General features: G+C 41.1%; 1 protein-coding gene across 1 annotated transcript in view; it reads right to left on the bottom strand.

Annotated features, from left to right (window-relative positions):
- The window catches only part of LOC123356942 (MORN repeat-containing protein 1-like), a 93480-nt gene that overhangs the window by 16436 nt on the left and 55674 nt on the right, over positions 1–21370 (bottom strand). The window contains exons 11-12 of the mRNA XM_045000201.1: positions 15733–15866; positions 13188–13273 (exon numbers count right to left, since the gene is read on the bottom strand). Coding sequence (XP_044856136.1) covers positions 13188–13273; positions 15733–15866 — 220 coding nt within the window. The remainder of the gene's footprint in view (positions 1–13187; positions 13274–15732; positions 15867–21370) is intronic.

Genomic DNA, 21370 nt, shown 5'->3' with positions numbered 1-21370 from the left:
AAAGAGGTTGACATTTCTTCCGCCTCCCTTGCCCCATCCCCCAAGCCAGTGAAAAGATTCTTGCAGGACTTTCATATATTGCTGGATAAAGCCCCTGGCCATATTTACTAAATCAGGCCCATTCTCAGCAGCTGACACAATTTAAGATTATTCAGGAAATGACAGTGATCTCTTTCACATTATGAAATTCTATAATATGCAAGGAATTTCTCTCATGAATCAAATGACCAGGCTACTTAAAAAGAAAGGGGAAAAAAAAAGAGTCCTTTTAAGTAAAGGAAGATGGCAGTCTAAAATTAAGAGATGATTTTAGATTTTATTGGCTAGTCACTTGACTGCCCCGATGCTTAGTGACCTTTGCTATGGAAAAATAACAAACTCCCTCTGCCTTGACAGCTGAACCCAATCTATTTAAAACAATATATTAAAATAAGTGGTAGATTAAAAAAGATACATCTTGAGCATTAAATAAGCCAACTTTCCACTTGCATGTAACTCATGCCTATGATCTATGCTTTTTAATGAGAAGTGTTGCATATAAAATGCTACAGCTGTGCCAATGCAAGAGAGGAGTCCAATGTATAAACTGTAATATAGAAATACATTGTTTTCTCCGACTGTTGTCCTCCAATTTCTAACAAACCACTGCTTCAGCCACTGGAAAAATGTTATATCACTAGTTCTAAAAAACATTACGGTATGCTAAAGATTACACACAAGACATTATTATATAAACTAAAGCAATTAATAAAGCTATTGTAAAATTGTGTGTGTGCGTATAAAGACAGACAATTTGTTGACATTTTCGGGTATAGATAGGTTACTACTATAGCAATGCAAGTGCCCAATCCTGCAAACATTATCCCCACGAATAGTCTTACTGAAGTCAAGTGAGGACTACTCAAGCAACTAGAGTTGCAGGATGAGACTTTAATTCAGTTCCTCTAGAATCAAACCATTCTGCTAATGTGGATTAAGACTTCTTCATAAATTACCACTTTAAAAAAATCTGGTCTTCTGGCCTATAATGGTGATTGAGAGAAATCTGCAGTGACATTCACTATAAGCACATCCTTCTGTGAAACTGGGGCATGTTGTTTTAGAGTATACCCAATTGATTCAAGACTATTGCTCAGAATATGGATGAAGAAATTACAGGGACAAAAAAGATGAAAAGAATCTTAGTCATGACTATGTAATTTCTGATTATACTTTTGGCTTGATTAAATGCTCTCCTGTCTAAACTCTTCAAAGTCATGTAGGTTAGATGAAATGTATATATAAAGCATTACAGTTTGAGTCACTTGAGAAATTTTGCTATATTACCAGCTCCAATCAAATCTCAGAAACAGATTTCAATTTGTTTTAATTAATTAAATTGTAAACTTTAGTCAAATTTGATCCAAGTAACTGAAGAAAAATAAAATCAGTGACCACATATCCCTGACGATGCTGAATGCAGTTATCTCAAAAAGAAAAAATTATTTTAATACTATATTAAGGACTGGAAATTATAGGATTTATTGAGGGATGAATTCAGCTCTGGTGTAAGCAGGTATAACTCAGGGGATTAATTTGGCCTTCAATGTCTAAAACAATAACCAAACCCAAAGATGAACTATTTCTTAATCTGGCTGAAAAACATGAAATTTCTTTTCATTAGAAGAAAAACACCTGCATTTTTAAAAATATTAAATTCCTGTGAACTCCAAAAATAAGTAACCTATTAGTCAGAGAAGATCTTTCAAAACCTGAAGTGAAATTTTATTTTAAAAAAATGGAACAATTCAGCACAATCTGCACTCCCCTTCTAATGCAAATGAAAAACTATTGCACAACTACTTAAATTACAGGGTGGTGTGTCATTCTTAATCTTCATAGAAATGTAGGAGTTCCTGTTTCAATCACTTCTATTGTTTGAAATACACCAGATGATAATGGAGTGGCTGCCACTGTGGGCAGAGATTGATTCTTATGTGAAGCTAATAAATGAGTTAATGTATAACTTGCTGTAGGTTACGAAGAATTACTAGACAGCAGAGAAGATCAATGTATGAGACAGCTGCAAGTACATTAGGTGACCTAATTGTCTGAAACTCCAACATAGTCTCTTCTCATACATGCATTGATTATATAGGTTACTCATTAGCTTTGATGGTTTAAAAAGAATTAAACCAAGTTAAAAGCACTAAGGGCCAAATTTATCCCTGGTGTAACTCAACTGAGGACAACATTATGGTCAGGTTAGGAACTGTAGCATCCAATTTCTGGTATTTTGCAGAAATCATAACTTAATCAACTAACTTCTTCAGTTCTTGAACCAAAGTGATCGAACATGGTTAAACATCTATCGTAAATTTGACTGTGTATAGAGGAATTCAATCCAAAGGGCAAAAAGAAAAATCTATACCAATATGTTGCTTTACTGAGCAAATACTTAGTGATGAAGAGAGCCTCTTAGCTGTCAAGTGACTGCATATTGGGAGCAGAACCAGCTAGCCACAATGATGGCAATTAAGAAGCATGGTTCTGACTGTACTCTGCTTGTGAACCTCTTGTCAAGATGGTGATAGTTTGCACGGTTCCAGTGTGGATAAATGCAGTAGCAGAAACTATGCCTTACTAAACTAGTTCTAACAAGGCTACAGACTGTTTTGTTGTTGTTGTTTTAACATGGCTGGGATCCGGAGAGAGACTTTCCCCTCACACTATGCCTCCTCTCAGAGGCACAACACAAAACAGTGTTAAGCGCAGATGCAAATAGTGTTACAACCATATTTCAAAGCAACATCAGACATGAGTACACCACATAGTGTGGACACAAGCAAAGAATTTCAGAATATATCACAAACCAATTAAGCATGTTTGCCAATAAGATGTCATAAAAATCTTTTAATTGCACTTCTCACTTACGATGGCATAGATTTGATATTCCCAGTTGTATTATTTGGGGCCAAATAATGCTCTCAGTTACATCCATGCATTGCAACTGAACTCAAAGGAAAACAATCTGCTTTCAAGCTTAGTTAAACCATGATAAATGCAACTGTGACATTTAAATTTATGAAAAAAATACCATGAGAGTGTCTTTTTCACTGAAATTTTTAAAAACACAGGGAACAACAGAACTGATTCTATTAGATGTATTTCCTGCAAGACCTGGGTCTACAGATCTCTGCCTGTAAGTACATCTCAAGTTGAAATACAGCATAAAGCTTATATTGATTTATACCAGGGGTAGGTAACCTATGGCACGCATGCCAAAGGCAGCACGCAAGCTGATTTTCAGTGGCACTCTCACTGCCCGGGTCCTGGCCAATGGTCCAGGGGGCTCTGCATTTTAATTTAATTTTAAATGAAGCTTCTTAAACATTTTAAAAACCTGATTTACTTTACATACAACAATAGTTTAGTTATACATTATAGAGCTATAGAAAGAGACCTTCTAAAAACATTAAAATGTATTACTGGCACGCGAAACCTTAAATTAGGGTGAATAAATGAAGACTCAGCACACCACTTCTGAAAGCCTGCCAATGCCTGATTTATACTCAACGAGTGTAACAGGACATTTCTTCGATTTTATAAGCACAGACGTGGTCACAGTTAAAAACATTTCTCAAGCTTTCTTTCCAAGCTTGTACTCCATGTCAGATCCACAAATTCTCATAGTGACCTATATAATGATCACCCTTATTTTCATATTAAATGGCACATCCTAATTAACAAAACTGCAAGACCCGCATTAGTAGCTTTTTAAGGATCACTGCCAGTATGCTAATTACAGTCTCAGAAAATAAATTCAAAAGTTCAGTTCCAGACATGGCAGGAACTATTTTTCTAGGTTTTATTTTCCATTTCTGGAACAAATGTTAGGTTTACACTCAGAGAACACATAGGGGCTGATTTTATTTAATTTATCAGCTCTTTTGGGCAGAATCTTTCTTTCTGTTCTGCCTTTGAACAGTACCCAGCATAATGGGTTCTGGTCCAACAGTGGGGCTCCTACATGCTACCTCAATAGAAATAAATAGGAGTAGTAAAAATAATTTTCAGAGATGCTGAGCACCCACCGCTCCATTGACTTCAATTGCAATTGTAAGTGCTCAGCACTTGTGAAAATCAGGTTCATAATGTAAGAAAAGAAGAGAACTGGACAAAGCATATTTAAAACTATTACCTGATATTCCAAATTCCTCCTTTTGATCTTTAAATATTGATTTGTTATTTACTTTTGTCCTTACACCCATTTATTTATTGTCTCCTCATTAATCTCTCTCAGTGTTTCTTTGGTGCCTTATATTTCTGATGCATTTTCTCAAGGAGGGATATTTCTAAGCTAAATTTGATTACTAGCAAAATACATGTGTAGATTTGCCAATTCTAGGTAAGTAGATGATAGGTCTTCCAATGTCTTTTATCTTCCAACATTGCCTAATTCGTCCATGCAGTTTTTGTCTAAGGGCAGGTCTACACTAAGGGCGGGGGTCGAACTAGGGTACGCAAGTTCAACTACGTGAATAGCGTAGCTGAACTCGAAGTACCCTAGTTCGAACTACTTACCCGTCCAGACGCCGCGGGATCGAAGTCCGCGGCTCCAAGGTCGACTCCGCCACCACCTTTTGCAGTGGTGGAGTACCGGAGTCGACCGCGGCGCTTCCGGAGTTCGAACTATCGCGTCTAGATCAGACGCGATAGTTCGAACTCCGAGAAGTCGAACTCACCGCGTCGACCCGGACGGTAAGTGTAGACTAGCCCTAAGTTTGATATATTCTTTCACTCATTCAGCTATATTCCCATTTTCTGATTTCTTTTTTCTATCTATCTGTTGAGCATTATCTCCATCATGTACATTTTCAGGCCCAGACTTTAGCTCCTCTATCGACTCTTGAAGTTCAGGAACCAGGACAATAGCTTATGCAAAATGGTAGCTGTTTATGATGATGCTTTTTGCTTTCCAAACTTACCTGTGGAAGACATTCTGTAGATACACCATAGAGCGCTTGGGAGAGCTTTGGTCTGCGAATCTTTCGGCCTGTGTAGGCATACAGTATAATATACATACAAAAAGCACCCAACACTGAATGTACAACAGTCTGAACCCTAATGTCCACCATCAGCCATTATCTGAGGTATGTTTGTCATTATTAATCCTTTGGGCACAAGGTTTACTTTCAGTTCAGCCTCTACAAAGATTTGGAAGCTTTTAAAAGTAGTTATTTTTTGTACTCTGTAGGTGAACTTACAGGGTCTTCTTTTCTACCAGCTGTGGAAGGAAAGGGAATCACTCAATTAATCTTCTCCCAGTACTTTCTCTTCCTCCTGGAATACTAGTTTGATTAACCATGGAATGCAATGATGAAGACAATGAGATAAGACATTACTAGTCTGGAACCTATCAGTCCAGATATGCAAATCAGACAGGTATAAAAGGAAAATTTCCCATCTGAAAACTGGATTTCTGTGATTCAGACATTTGTATTTTGAAAGCAGAGGTGGATGATTATAGGTTTCTTTGTGCCCTAAGGTTTTGAAAATCTTTAAGCTAATCAATATACTGTACTCATGCAATGATATATTTTGTACTAGTAACACAGGAATTGCCATAGTGCATCAGAGCAAGTGTTCATCCAGTCTAGTGTCCTATCTCTGACAGTGGCCAATAGCAGATACTTCAGAGAAAGGTGAAAAATCAGAGGTCCCCAAACTGTGGGGCACACTCCTCTACAGGGGCATGGAGGAACATTGGGGGGGGGGACAGCTGGGGCCCAGGCCAGCCTGCATGGGGGGTGGGGAGGGAATGCCACCCAGCTCCACTCCAGGCTCCGGCTGCTGGCCCCATGCCCAGGGTCCTGGCTGTTGGCCTTGGCCCCCAGCCTCAGCTCTGCCCCTGCCCCCAGGTGTGGCCCCAGCCTCAGCCCCCTTACCCTGTCTGCGTCTCCCACTTCCAGACTGCGGCCCTGCTCCTGACCCCAAAGGGCAGGGGGGGTAAAGAGACAGAGGTAAGGGGAGGCACGAGGTAAAAAGTTTGGGGACCACTGGTGAAAATGGAGAGTGGACAGTTACAGAAAATAACCTGCCATAAGGGAATTTTCTTCTCAATAAGTGCCAGTGAATGAGTTGGCATAATTCCTGAATATTCATTTTACACTTTTTAAAAATTCTATCTAAAGTAACTGAATGTTCTCAAAATCCATATAAGTGTCTAATCCTTTTCTGAATCCTGATGAGGAATTGGCCTTAGTAATATCCAGAGGCAATGGAGTTCCACAGGTTAATTATAAATTATGTACAACAAAAAAAATCCTTTTATAATTTTCAAATTCATTGCCTTTAAATTGTATTGAATATTGCTTTGGTATTATGAGAAAGAGTAAACAGGAGCCCCTCTCTAAACAAAACAATCCCCCTTCTTTTCAATATCTCTTCATATGGAAGTCTCTCCATGACTTATAGCTTTTGTTGCCCATGCTGCATTGCCTTGGCACTCCAAGATTGTCCTCTTCAACCAGTTTGAAAGGTCATGATGAAGTGTCTTGTTCAATATCTAGAGGCCACTGCAAATCACAAAGAGGCTAATCCTGCAACTCTTACTGACACTGAAGTCAATGGAGCTGTTCATGTAGTTAAAAGTTACTAGAATGAGCAGACAAAGCAAGACAGGGTTCCATGATAGTTATTTTATGCTTTGCTATTCTTCAGTAATAGAAAGAGGTAGGAGGATTCTGGGCAATGGCAGATTTCCCTAATGTCAAGATTTTAAAGAACTACATGTGTATCAACTGTAACCCCTTAAAGAGATAGTAAACGACTGGCAACAAACAGGAAGATTACAGCTAATGTCACCTCCATCACAACCAAAAGAGTGGAAAAGGGTACACATGGTATCTTAATCTTGCAGATGACAACTCTACCATCTGCTCCAGAAGATGTCTCCTTAATCAGTTTGTTGGTAAGAAGAGATGCAAATTAGATATCACCCATTCTTCTATTTGTTTTGTACAGAAAGCATAATTTTTGCATGAACGTCCAACTGTGTTCTCATCCTCTTTATGTCACAGCAACCTCATTTATCAGTCATTCTTCTCCATATGAAAAGATCTATAATGAGGAGTCTGTCATTGCCCAGCTCCTCTGAGTCAGGAGTTTTCATTTTCCCCTAATATTTGCTGCTTTTGCTGCAGTTTAATTTGCTGTTGTCTCATACTACAGCATTTATGCAGTCACATCCGTGGATAGAATATGGAAAAGGCTTAGTGTTTGCCTTCAGGGTTGCAAATGGATTAGATGGCACTGAGAAACCAGATTCTTGATCTGCTACATTTTCAAAGGAACTCAAAGGAAAGTTTGATTCACTGTACTGAAATTATTGTGTAATTATTCCTGGGTAAGAAGTCATGGCATTTAAATATTGTTTTTCCAGTGGGTCAGCTGGGCAAGAACATCTGTAGGGTGAGGCTGTTGAAGGAAAAATGAAGTCTACAACATATTACAGTTTTTTCTTTTAAATGAAAATCTCAAAAAGACAATAAATTATCCATAAAATTGCTTTTGCTTGCACGTGACAAATGTAACATATTCTGGTTCTCCTTTCAAAAAAGCTATTTCTAGGGGCATAATATTATGCAAAAGCCAGAAATAGTAATTAAATTTCTCTCTTATTTCACATCTAAGCAACAGGGATCAAACCCATGGCTTTGTATTCTGAAGATGACATTGTTATTTAATGGAAGCAATTTCTACTAGTGTCTCTAGATTTCAAACAAACATCTGAAGCAATTTATACACACTGAGCCAAACACTGATATGACGCCAGAATTCAATTGTACTGGAATGGATCACCTTGATCTAAGAAGTAGGTAAGTGTCATGTGTTCTTTGTTAAGAGCCAGAATTTCAGTTATATAAATTCTATCATCACATTTTCAACTTTTAACATAATCACTACACTGCCTATTGATAATGCACAGTACACAGAACATCTATGCTCTCAGCAACAAGAGCGTAAGAGCTTTCCCTCTTTAACGTATACATAAAGGTTACAGTTACGTCTGAAAAACAGGGGCTGTGATCTCTTCTTTACATCTAAACAAAGACACACAAAAGATTAATGTAGCTATAAACTCTCCAAAGCTCTTCACAGCTTGTTTAGAGAATGTCTTCCAGAGTTAGAACAGGAAAGAAAAATATAATTATCAAACAGAAAGCTGCCAGCTATGAGTGACACAAACAGAAAAAGGATTGTACTATAACTGCCTGAACAGATACATAGTAAGACTGACACTTCCACCCTTTTGTCTTTACTGATTTTTCTGATATTCCTGGGCCTACAGCCCTAAAATTCAAAACGGTTCCAAGACGGTCAGAGGGGAAGACCAATGGGGCAGAATCAAATCCGGGGTATTCAGAGAAGAGATGTTGTAATCACTTAGAAAAGTTAGATGCCTGCAAGTCACCAGGGCCTGATGAAATGCATCCTAGAATACTCAAGGAGCTAATAGAGGCGGTATCTGAGCCTCTAGCTATTATCTTTGGAAAATCATGGGAGACAGGAGAGATTCCAGAAGACTGGAAAAGGGCAAATATAGTGCCCATCTATAAAAAGGAAAATAAAAACAACCCAGGAAACTATAGACCAGTTAGTTTAACTTCTGTGCCAGGGAAGATAATTGAGCAAGTAATTAAGGAAATCATCTGCAAACACTTGGAAGGTGGTAAGGTGATAGGGAACAGCCAGCATGGATTTGTAAAGAACAAATCATGTCAAATAAATCTGATAGCTTTCTTTGATATGATAACAAGTCTTGTAGATAAGGGAGAAGTGGTGGATGTGGTATACCTAGACTTTAGTAAGGCATTTGATACGGTCTCGCATGATATTCTTATCGATAAACTAGGCAAATACATCTTAGATGGAGCCACTATAAGGTGGGTGCATAACTGGCTGGATAACTGTACTCAGAGAATAGTTATTAATGGTTCCCAATCCTGCTGGAAAGGTATAACAAGTGGGGTTCCACAGGGGTCTGTTTTGGGACCTTCTCTGTTCAATATCTTCATCAACGACTTAGATATTGGCATAGAAAGTATGCTTATTAAGTTTGCAGATGATACCAAACTGGGAGGGATTGCAACTGCTTTGGAGGTTAGGGTCATAATTCAAAATGATCTGGACAAATTGGAGAAATGGTCTGAGGTAAACAGGATGAAGTTTAACGAAGACAAATGCAAAGTGCTCCACTTAGGAAGGAACAATCAGTTTCACACATACAGAATGGGAAGAGACTGTCTAGGAAGGAGTATGGCATAGTGAACCACAAGCTAAATATGAGTCAACAGTGTGATGCTGTTGCAAAAAAAGCAAATGTGATTCTGGGATGCATTAACAGATGTGTTGTGAGCAAGACACGAGAAGTCATTCTTCCGCTCTACTCTGCACTGGTTAGGCCTCAACTGGAGTATTGTGTCCAGTTCTGGGCACCGCATTTCAAGAAAGATGTGGAGAAATTGGAGAGGGTCCAGAGAAGAGCAACAAGAATGATTAAAGGTCTAGAGAACATGACCTATGAAGGAAGGCTGAAAGAATTGGGTTTGTTTAGTTTGGAAAAGAGAAGACTGAGAGGGAACATGATGGCAGTTTTCAGGTATCTAAAAGGGTGTCATAAGGAGGAGGGAGAAAACTTGTTCTCCTTAGCCTCTAAGGATAGAACAAGAAGCAATGGGCTTAAACTGCAGCAAGGGAGGTTTAGGTTGGACATTAGGAAAAAGTTCCTAACTGTCAGGGTGGTTAAACACTGGAATAAATTGTCTAGGGAGGTTGTGGAATCTCCATCTCTGGAGATATTTAAGAGTAGGTTAGATAAATATCTATCCGGGATGGTCTAGACAGTATTTGGTCCTGCCATGAGGGCAGGGGACTGGACTCGATGACCTCTCGAGGTCCCTTTCAGTCCTAGAATCTATGAAAGGGATAATTCATTTCTCCTATTGGTTTGTCTGTGTGACAGTTGTTTGGCAGAAAATCTGGCATTTGTGTGGGGAAAAGTTGTTTTTCCTCATTACGGGCTTGTTTTACAGTCACTGAATCTCAGCTCTGATGAGACAAAAATGCCTTTTGGGGCTTGTAGAGGTGTGCAGACTCACCCAGCGGCGCTTCCTGCTCGTCGTCTCAGGAATTAGCTCTCCAGCTGTCAGAGCACCCTCTGCAGGCCGGTGATCTGCCTTACTGGGTCCCCCAGGACCCCGGTGACCCTTTTACTGGGTGCTGCCCCCTGGTAGTACCCCCACAGTTCTGGGTCTCCCTCTCCCAGGGGAACCCCCACCCACTATCCCCACTTCACCTCAGTCTTGGCTACTGCCCAGTCTCCATCTAGCCCCCGTTCATTGGGCAGACTGCAGTATAAGCCACTCATCACAGGCAAAGGGGTTCGGACCTGCTGCCTCTGCCTCCCCATGGGCTGCCCCACTGCAACCCTGCACCTATAGTCAGGCCTGCAGCCTGGGGCTTTCCAGGCCAGAGTTCCCAGATCCTCTGGCCCTTCCCCAGCCCTGCTCCCAATCTAGGTGTCTTGCTTAGGTCCCTGCAGCCAGGCCCTTCTACAAGCAGAGGGAGACTGACTGGGCTTCTGGCTCACTGTCTCTTATAGGGGCCAGCTGGGCCTGATTGGGGCATGGCCACAGCTGAGCCTACTTTCCCCGATCAGCCCAGGCTTCTTGCCCCAGCCCCAGCCCTCTCCTGGGCTGTTTCAGGCCCCGCAGGGCAGGAGTGGATAACCACCCCGCTACAGGGCTAAATATTGGGTCTTCTATAACAAGTGCCCATCCCAAGAGAGGTTGTTGGGTTGGACCAGCAGAAATAAGACACGGTACCCTGAAAGCGGGGGAGGCGAGAGCGCATTGGTGAGGCTAGGGGGACCAGGATGGCTGACTGGTTCTTGTGCCTGTCAGCCAGGTATATTTAAACTCTGCTTGGGCTTTTCAAAGGCCTGTTGGACCTTTAGCTACCCTGTCCTCCCTCCACTTAGTTGTAGCACAGGAACTGAGTTTTTCAGGATGCTATGGGTCTGAACAATCACTTATTTGGGGATCAGAAAATAATTTTTCCTGTTAGGCCAAACTGACCTAGATTCAGTGGGCTTTTTCAGCTTTCCTGCAGCCTCATGGAGGCCGAGTTGGGTTGAAAGGAATAGGACTTGAAAATTTAATATCAGGAAAGGTAAGACTGTTAAACTCTTCACTATGTGTAGCCAGTGGCTGGTGTGGATAAAGGCTAAAGAGCTGAGACCCGGGATTTCAGTGGTGGACCTTGTGCTTGTAGGACAAGGGGAAACCTGAAGTCTTCGTGAACTGAGATAACCCCTTAGTAGTCATAGGGGTGTGGTTTCAGAAGTCACCTGAGGCCTAGGGGTAGGCTGAGAAGGATTTTCACCAATTTATACATGGTGGGACCCTGTAACCCCACCACACTGGACCCCATTAAATGTTGGGTATGCAAGAGTAGGGGTTGGCAAACAGTGCCCCTATCCAGCATTAATTTAATAAAGTTGCAGCCTGATGCTTAAAATCTGTCCCTTGTGTCTGTGGTTCATTTGCTGCTGTGTCCTGATTCTCTGAACTGTCTACAGAGTCAGCACAACAGGGGGTTGAAACAGTAGGCAGCCTCAATGTTGTCACAGATGTTTCTATGACATACATTGAACATTTTAACAATTACTTTTGGATACTGAAGACATAGTAAAACTTTGCAGTGATGAAACCAGTACAGCTATCATCGGGTAACCACAGGACTGGGAGTCAATGAGATTGCTTGGCTTCCTCTGCCTTTTCCTTTAACACATTATAATGTAGCTTTGTTGATTTTTCCTTACGGTATCACAATTATTTTTGTTATGACAGAAAGCAGCTATCATCAGAGTTATGTGTACTGTGTGATTCCCCAGCCAGTGAATCTATCCCTTGCCCATCCCTTGCTGCAGAAAATTTGCTCCAGAATCTAGATCTTCATATAAAATAAAATTTTTCTATGCCTCATGGTTATGAAGATTATATTTGTTAAGGTTAACTAATGCACTGATGTCTGCCTGAACCAATAGCTCTGACAAAAGTGCCACATTTCTTATCAAGCTGACAAATTAAACATCTACATTGTTAATTATTTCATTGCTGACCAATGCAGGAGAATGACAATCATGCTAGGAAGATCTGCATGAGTAGAGTCTCAATTTGAAGTTACATTTTGAATGACGGGAGCAGGGGCGGCAAGCCACGGGGGGGTGCTCTGCCAGTCGCTGCGAGGGCGGCAGGCAGGTTGCCTTCGGCGGCTTGCCTGCGGGAGGTCCCCGATCCCGCAGATTTGGCGGCATGCCTATGGGAGGTCCGCTGAAGCCGCGGACCAGCGGACCCTCTGCAGGCATGCCACCGAAGGCAACCTGCCTGCCGCCCTCGCAGCGACTGGCAGAGCACCCCCCCGTGGCTTGCTGCCCCACGCACGCACTTGGCGTGCTGGTGCCTGGAGCCACCCCTGGACAGGAGTATAGAGCTTGAAAGAATACCTCTCCTTTTCTTTCCCCAATTCAACCTCATGAACCATAAGAAAATATGATCACTGCATGATCACTGTTGACCAAAGCAGCTCTGAAAAACTTTACTTGCCACATAGTTCAAGGAGACACTTTTTTAACATATATTTGTTTATTCTAAATCAGTCCCCGCACCCCCCTTCCTAATCATCATCATCATCTTGATAAAAAGTGGACAACATAGATTTTATGTCTGGACTGGTAAATATGAGAGCAATTTTAGAAGCATGATCTAATCCTCCTTTACTTATAACATTTCAAAGAGAAAAACTTAAAAGAGTTTAATCTAGAAAACAGAGTTGAAGTTAAAACATATACACACACTTCCTGTGCAAGGTACCCTGGTACATGTGTGGTTCAGTTCACTGTCACATCCAAATCAAATATTTATAAATGTATATGTCCGAAGTAAATTATAAAAACATTAGAAATATATTGATGTAAAGTGTGAAAGGCAATATTATATGATAATTATGGCAGTGGTTGACAAAGAGAAAACAGAGTCATTTCACATCATAGAAGCATCTGTTGCTTGCTGCATAAAGGTAAGCATTGCTTTAAGTGGAAAGCATCCTCCAGCTGAGCAGTAGAAATACTGATTCACACATACCTGCAGTCTACAATTTTCTCCTGTGAGACTATCATCTTCTCAGCTTTCTCAGCAGATATCCTTCCACTTGGCTTTTTGCCTCTTTTCTAGAGTGGAAAAAGGAAAACGTATTTCTGCACTGCTCAAGGGGACTGCCAAAAAGTGGAGTTGTAATTTATGATGTGCTAATGTTTTCCTTTGCGTTCATAACTGAAAATAACTACTAATGCAAAATCATCATTGCTTGGATTTGGTGGCTTTTGATTTGCATACATGCTCCAGATTCTGCTATAACCTTCATGTCACATATTTATTCCTGTAAGCAAAATTTGGCCCCTACACCTACAAAATCAACATCCCTTACATTTCCCTTAGGCAAATCACAGTAAGGGATATGGGTTGACAGTTTATACAACTCTGTATTTTTAAGAATCTAAGACAATTTGGATCATCTAGTCTGACCCTGTTCCTGCATCTTGTAGGATGTTGCCTACTTTATTCCCATTAAGTTTTTATCTCATTGGTTACATGACTGTTTGCAGCGATGGAGTCTCATACACCTCCTTTGGTGTAGTCCTGGCCACAACAGTACTAACTATTAAGAACCTTCTCCAGAACTTTTCTTTCTTTAGCTTCAAGCCATTGGTCCTGATCCTACCATCTTTTAAAGGTATCTTGTAAACCACGGCAGGCCAAACTCTACCTCTGTGCACAACCCTACAGATGTCATTTCACTTTTTAAAATTAATGTTTTCTTTTCAGTTTCTTCATTAAAGTCATTATGGCTGATCACAGAATTTTGCTCTTGGTATTTGATTGGGCTGATATTTTTAAAGCATCAGTAGAGTAGGAGAAATTATTTTTAGAAGTCTTAACAAAATGAATGATTGTTTTAAATATTTTTCCACATTCACACTGTACTGTGATACAGAGCCTATTGTTACTGCTGTAGGTAACATTGAATTTGACAAGGCTGAAAGGTTGATCAGTTTTACTTGTTTTTTTTTCCCCCCCCGATACATTGTTTTGGGTCCCATCCTGCAGGGATATATTGCAAAGCCAGGGAAGTTATGATCAGGAGCATTACCTGAGTCTGATATATATATATATATATATATATATATATATATATATATATATATATATAAATTCTAGTGATTGTCACAGGAGAGATGTTATCTTGTATTTTTTATCGTCACAAACATTATAGTTAGCAACTGAACATTACAATTATTTAAGGTGAGTTTAAAGTCAATTAGATTTCAGGAACTTTCAGCATTATATCTTACTATGGCTCAAATCTAATCTAAAGATAGCTTTTTAACCAGCCAAAAATTATGATTTTGGTAGTTACCTATTCATACAAAACACTGTTTGCATTGAAAAAATGCTATATTTGTGCTGTAGTTTTACTCTAGTTTTCTATATGGAAGAGTGGTCTACCTGGCTCATGTCTGGTTATTTATTATTATTATTTCTATCATGGCAGTGCCTAGAGGTCCTGGCTGAGATCAATGTCCCATTGTAAAAGATAGCTCTTGCCCTGAAGAGCTCACAACCTAAATGGGCAAGACAGATAAAGGGAGTGAGAAAAAGAGATTTGCCACTGTTGCTAGCAGAGCTGGAACTGAATCCAGATTTCCTGAAACTCAGTCGTGCATCTTATTCACAAGACTATCCTCCTCAAACACAGTCCTCAATTTTACACCATTAGTATCCTATCTATACTCTGGATTCTTCATTTTGGCTCTACAGCTGCTGCTGAGTCAAGAACACACATGAAAATCTACAGAAATGAGTGTCTTTTCCCATGCCTTGAACAAATAAAGCCGTATACTTTGTTAATATTGTATTAATCTGTATGAACTTCACACCAACTATGAGTTCATGCGTAATTTCTTTTTTCCAAAAACTTGCAAAAGAACAAGTATTAGCTACTGTAGGATTTTGCAGGAAGTTAGATGGGCCTTTCAGAGGACTTGCAAATCATATTTAGAAAATGAGAACAAACAGTGCAGCACCATCATGGTCTCACATTATCTTTTGTTCAACATGTAGGTGAATGTGTTCGCCTTCTCCATGAATATCACCATTTGGAAGGTGTCACTGGAGATAATGTGCAAAACCAGTCTCTCCCTGCATTTTTAGGTAAATTATCAGTAATTACTTGTTTGTTTATATCAGAAAAAATATTATGGTGCACCAGATTTCTCAAAAGAACTCATAGTTGCTCTCTTTTGCTGCTGTTGATTAACATGGGCATCTGGAGGGACAAAGTTGCCAGGAAGTGCAACACTAACAATTAACATTAGTTATTCTTGCCTTGCCAAATTTGACTTGTTCATGGCCGGAATTTTTCTCTATGTGAGAGCAAAGCAGTTATTTTTTTCCCCATCGATATCATCACAGTGGAAGAGCAGATTTGGTGCTTGGGCTTGCAGAATTATCCAATGATTCTGTAAGGATGAATTAACAATATTGATTTATAGAGGGAACTGAGACAGATGATAAAGTGTCCAGTTTGCTTGGGTCAAATTAAAAATGTTTTATAATGAAGTCTTCTTACCTTGTTTAGTTCATCCAAAAGCATGAATGGTTGATAATTAGCTGGAGGAGGTGCAAGCATGATGTTTCTGAAAACAACACAGCCACGCTCCACTCTCTGACTGGCTGGAGGACGGATACTTTCATCTTCAAATCCTGAAAAGTGACAAAGGAAACACATTTAAGAAACCAGCAACAAAATGCTATGAGCATAAATAACTAACATAACAGCTGCTAATGTGTCCTTATGTGCCTGATTCTGCCACTCTTACTCATGCTGAGTAATACTTAACTCCATAAGTAACATCATCACTTTTCAAGGAGTGAAGATACTACTCAAAATAAATAAGAGAGATAGAATTAGGTCGTTATATTTTTTGCAAAGTAATATACTGTAGATATTGTAGGAATTAAATGTACTGTACAATATGAAACTGTTTGCCTTTTATGCAAGTGCCAAGACAAGTATCAAACCTTGCTTTATTCGTATCTATATATTTAGTACCCTACTGAAGTCTTATAAAAACATATCTGCTGAGTGAATTACATTTGACAGGGAGGGGGAATCTTCTTTGTGACCATCTGTATCTTATAGAGACTAGGAGAGAAGATGTTTTACATTGCTAATTTATGGCACTGCCTACAACATTTGGAATTGGCTGAAGTAGATATGGCAAGGCCAGGCTATTGGAAAGTGCTTTGTTTGCTTAACTTAGTAGTTATGCTCAGAAACAGCAAGTGTTTTCTGCATAATAGAAACAAATCAAACATTTGTAAAAAGCTAATGTGGATCTACATGTATACTCCCTTTATGAAGAGTGACGGCAACAGCAAATAAATAAATATATTCAGGGATAGTAAAACACTTTCCAGACCTTAAATAAGATGCACAACATCCCGAAAGAACAGATAAATATTATTAGGCCCACTTACAGTGACGTAAACTGACGTATTGAGGGTTATGTAACTAGAGTAAGGTCACACAACTACTCAGTGGTATAGCTGGATATAGAAATCATGGGGCCAGAGTCTCCATCCTACATGAGTTCTGCTCCGGTACAGTGAAGAGGAGGCTCTCAGAGAGCTGGTTGTGTCTCCCTAATTTAAACCACATTGCCCTCGCATATCTTAGAGGAGCAAGGGAACAGATGTAACTTACACCACTGGCATAAGGACCCTCAGGCCTTATGCCAGTGGAAGATTGGGAGTAGTAGAGATCTGTTCTGCCATGCCCTGCCCCACCTCTGTAATGTCATCTTCTTCCCATTACACTGATGAATGAGGAAGGACAGTTGAAGGATAGTGAAGCCACTTCCACCAGCAGAGAGTTCCCTACACAGGAGGCGGTCTCTGCTGGCCATCTTGACTGATGCGTTGCAAAGTGGAAACGATAGCTAAGGGGTGCACACTCCTCGATATACACAATAGGCAAAGAATTCAATCTCTATTTAATTGTAGCTTTTTTGGCAAAGTATTGCCGTGAAGAATTTGGTGGTGCTGTAGATTTGTCAGTACTAGGAATGCTATAGGAAAAAACATAGCTTGCTTGGTAGAAAAGAAACACAGAGATAGAAATGGGAAGATAAGGAAAGATGAGTGGCAGTATGCAAATCAGGCACCCTACAGTATATTTACCCAAGAAGATTACAGTAGTTACACAGTATAGATTCAATTCTGCAAGGCACTGAGTGCCCTCAATGCCAAGTGATTTCAATAGTACCTCCAGGAGATGCTGAACACCTTGCAGCATGGAGCTCTCCATGAAAACCAGATGTGCACCTGACAATTATTTCCCTTAGTTCTTTAACTTGCTTTGTTAATGGCTGAGATGACAGGTGGTTAACTGCTTCATGTTTTCAAGCAGTGATGCCTGTCATGTTTGCCTGGTTTAGCCTCTCTTAAATTGTGTATACAATAGTGATCAAGTTAATCTGTATGGCTCCCTTTCTAGAATGGCAACCTCCACAGTAACTGACTAGGAAAGCGATAACAGTCAGCCAGGGCATCAACATGTAGAAAAATAAGAAAAAGTCTAGAAATTAAATGGCTCGTTTTTTATTTAAAATAACAAAGTCAACAAAACGTACATGGTGCATTCAATAGACTAGCCTGGCCATGTTTATCACTCATAAACTGACCTGAGACATGGAAAATAGGAATTAAATTATCTCTGATAATATTTTATCCAATGTAGCATTGGAAAAGTTAACATTTCCATGGATAACATAACTATGTCAAATATTAATTTTTAATGTGTGCAAATATTTAACAAATTTAAATAAAAAAAATCAAAGATGTTTGGTGAAAGCTTCTTCTTTTCTACCTTTATTCAACAGATTAGGGCTGATTCTAATCTCCCATTAGTGCAATTCAGCAGTATAATTGCACCAAAGTCAATGGAGTTAAACTGATGTAAAATTTATGAGAGAGAAGAATCAGACACAGTGGCCTAAATGTTCAAAGTTGAGTGACTAAAGTTAAGTTCTTAAATTTATATTTGGGCACCTAAATAAAAGTAGTCTAATTTCCAAAGGATTTGAGCATCCACAAGCTCCAATTCATTGCAATGAAATTTCAAATTGGAAAATCAGGACACTTATTTAGGTGCCTAAATACGGATTTAAAAGTCTAACTGTAGGCAGCCAGATGTGAAAATTATGGTCATCATCTTCTAAAGCATAAGAACATGAAGTATAGAGCAGTTCCCCTCCTCTTCAAACAAAAAAGAACCAAACTGTAGTCATTTATACTTCCATGCACAGAAGAAGGGCAGTAGCTAGAAACGAAAACAGGGTAGGAGTGTTCCACCTCTCTTCTGGCTACACCCCACTTCCCCCTGGAACCAGAAGACAGATTGCTCTTAGGGTGGAACTCTGGAGGGACCTTCCAACATAGTGTCTAGGAGTTGAGAGGTGCCCTCACATGTAACTTTTCATCCTAGAAGGAATAATTTGCATGGATTGAGGTATTCTGTGCGTAGGGTGGAGCAGAATAAGGTTGCCTTTACCTTATTTCCTGAACAAAGCTGAAAAAGTATTAGGAAGAAAAAAAAGCAAATTTTGTATATACTTGATCATAAGCCGGTTCGTTTATAAGCCGACCCCCCCAAGATGGTAAGTAAATATGGAAAATTTTGACCTGTTCATAAACCGACCCTATAATTCAGGGGTCAGCAAGCTTTGGCTCCCGGGCCATCAGGATAAGCTGCTGGCAGGCCAAGATCGTTTGTTTACCTCGTGTCCACAGGCATGGAGGTAAACCTAAGTAAACAAAGTGTCCCGATGCACCAGCTGCTTACCCTGATGGGCCGGGACAGCAACTGGTGGGGAAATTTTTTTCGGGGGGAGAAGCTGGGGGTCAGGGGAGTAACCCCTGTGACCACCCCCCACATGACCCCACCCCTAGCCCAGGACCCCCTCACTCGCCCCATCTCGTCCCTTCCCACCTATCTGGGGAGGGCTAGGGGACTAAGGGGAGGATGTCTCTGGCTTGGATGGAGCTGTTCCGGCAGGGTGGGCAGTGCGACCGCAGCCTGCTCCAGCAAGCCAGACTGGGCGGCACAGCCGCAGTACGTTCCAGCGGACTGGGCTGGGTGGCAAGACTGCAGCGTGCTCCAACGGGCTGGGGGGCGTGGCCACAGCCTGCTCTGGGGGGTGGGGCCGAGCGGCATGGCTGCAGCCTGCCAGCCCTGGAGCTGCAGCTGCTTCATAGGCTGGGGGAGAGCAGCATGGCCAGGAGCGGAGAGATTCTGGCCCCATCTCTTCCCTTCTGGCACTGCTGACTGTGCTGCCTCTGTTAGAGGGAGGGGCTGTGTTCCACCTCCCCCTTTCTATACCCGTTCATAAGCCAACCCCTTTCTCTGGTGCTTCCCTTTTTTACTAAAAAAATTCAGCTTATGAACGAGTATATATGGTAGTTTGTAGTTACAATCCTTTATCCTAGGAAGAAAATGTTAAAACAAGGTGCCTCTACTTGCAAGTGATGCAGTTATTTCTGTGGTGCCTTAATTTTATCATTATATGACATTATAAAAAGTTAAGGCTTTACTTCTACAAGGACATTCTTTAACCAACATCTTTCTCTCCATTAGCTTTTGCTGTAGTAGCAGTATTTATGTTCCGGGCAATGAATGGGAACCATATTGCTTGCAGCATAATTTCAGTTTCTTAATGCACTAATAGTTTCAATAAGGACTCAGTATCCACTAAATTTGACTGCCTCTTTTATTGACAACTGTTGTGCAATACATTTTTCAATAAAGTATCCAACACTGAAAAGGACCCTTAATACTGCATTTTAATGGAAGAACCTGTATAATATTTACTAAGGATGTGGAAACAATCTTAGAAAAAATAACTGGTCTTGACCAAACTCGCCCCTTTTATAGTGAAGGATCATGTGAAGGGAAAAGGTGCCAGTGCCCTTCCAGGGAAGGAAGTGGAGAAGGCCCAAATGTAACTAAACCTCCAAACTCTGCCTGAATGTTTGAATCAAGCCTCACAAGGTTTGCCAATAACTAATATTTATCCTTCATTATGTATTTCACGTTTATATATGTAAACCGTGCATTAAGGACTGAGGAGACACAGCACTGTGATTTGGTCAGCAACTCCTGAATTTTAATCCTGGCTGAGACAAGAACTCACTAAGTGACCTTGGGTGAGTCATTTCAATCTCTGTGCCTCAGTTCCCTCACCTCTAAATCAGGGTAATAGTACTGATTTACCTCACCAGGGATCTGAGGATTATTTAATTGCACAGAAAGTGCTTTAAAAGGACTAAGTACCATAGTTGTTAGAGCTAAAAAGAAGTCTATTAAGTCATCTAACCCTTCTTCTGCTTGGTATTAAGTCAGAGGTGGGCAAACTCCAGGCAGGACCATACTGCCGGGCCCCCGAGCTCCTGGCACCTCCCCTGCTGTCCTCCCTACAGCCTCAACTCACTCGCTCCGCTGCCTGCGCAATGCTCTGGGTAGCGGGGCTGTGAGCTCCTGGGGTAACGCAGCTGCAGAGCTGGGCCTGACCCGGTACTCTGAGCTATGTGGTGGCGGCGTGGCCCGGCTCCCAGCACTGCCAGACACCGGTGTTCCAGGAAGCACAGTAAAGGGGCAGGAAGCACAGCGTGGAGAGAGGGCAGGGGAGTTCAGGGTGGTGGTTAGCAGGCAGGGGTGAGGATAGGGGTCGGAGTGATCGGGGGGAATAGGAGGTTGAATGGGGGCAGCAGTCCTGAGGGGGCAGTCAGGAAGGAGGGTTCCTATGGGTAGGGCACTTGGAGCTAGGATTAGAGAGTTACTATGGGTAGGGAACTTGGAGCTAGTGTTAGGGTTCCTATGCGTAGGGCACTTGGAGCTAGGGTTAGGGTTCCTATGGGTGGGGCTTCCCATCCTAGGGTTAGGATTCCTAAGGGTAGGGCACTTGGAGCTAGGGTTAGGGTTCCTAAGGGTAGGGCACTTGGAGCTTGGGTTAGGGTTCCTATGGGTAGGGCACCCTGCCCTAGGGTTAGGGTTCCTATGGGTAGGGCGCCCCACCCAAGGGTTAGGGTTCCTATGGGTAGGGTACTTGGAGCTAGGTTTAGGGTTCCTATATTTAGGGCTTCCCACCCTAGGGTTAAGGTTCCTATAGGTAGGACACTTGGAGCTAGGGCTAGGGTTCCTATGGGTA

This window comes from Mauremys mutica, unplaced genomic scaffold (assembly GCF_020497125.1).
Source record: "Mauremys mutica isolate MM-2020 ecotype Southern unplaced genomic scaffold, ASM2049712v1 000065F_np12_subseq_1:104380_obj, whole genome shotgun sequence".
Classification (NCBI taxonomy): Eukaryota; Metazoa; Chordata; order Testudines; family Geoemydidae; genus Mauremys; species Mauremys mutica.
The sequence above is the reverse complement of the archived record's forward strand: the minus strand, read 5'-3'. Positions and strand labels throughout refer to the sequence as shown.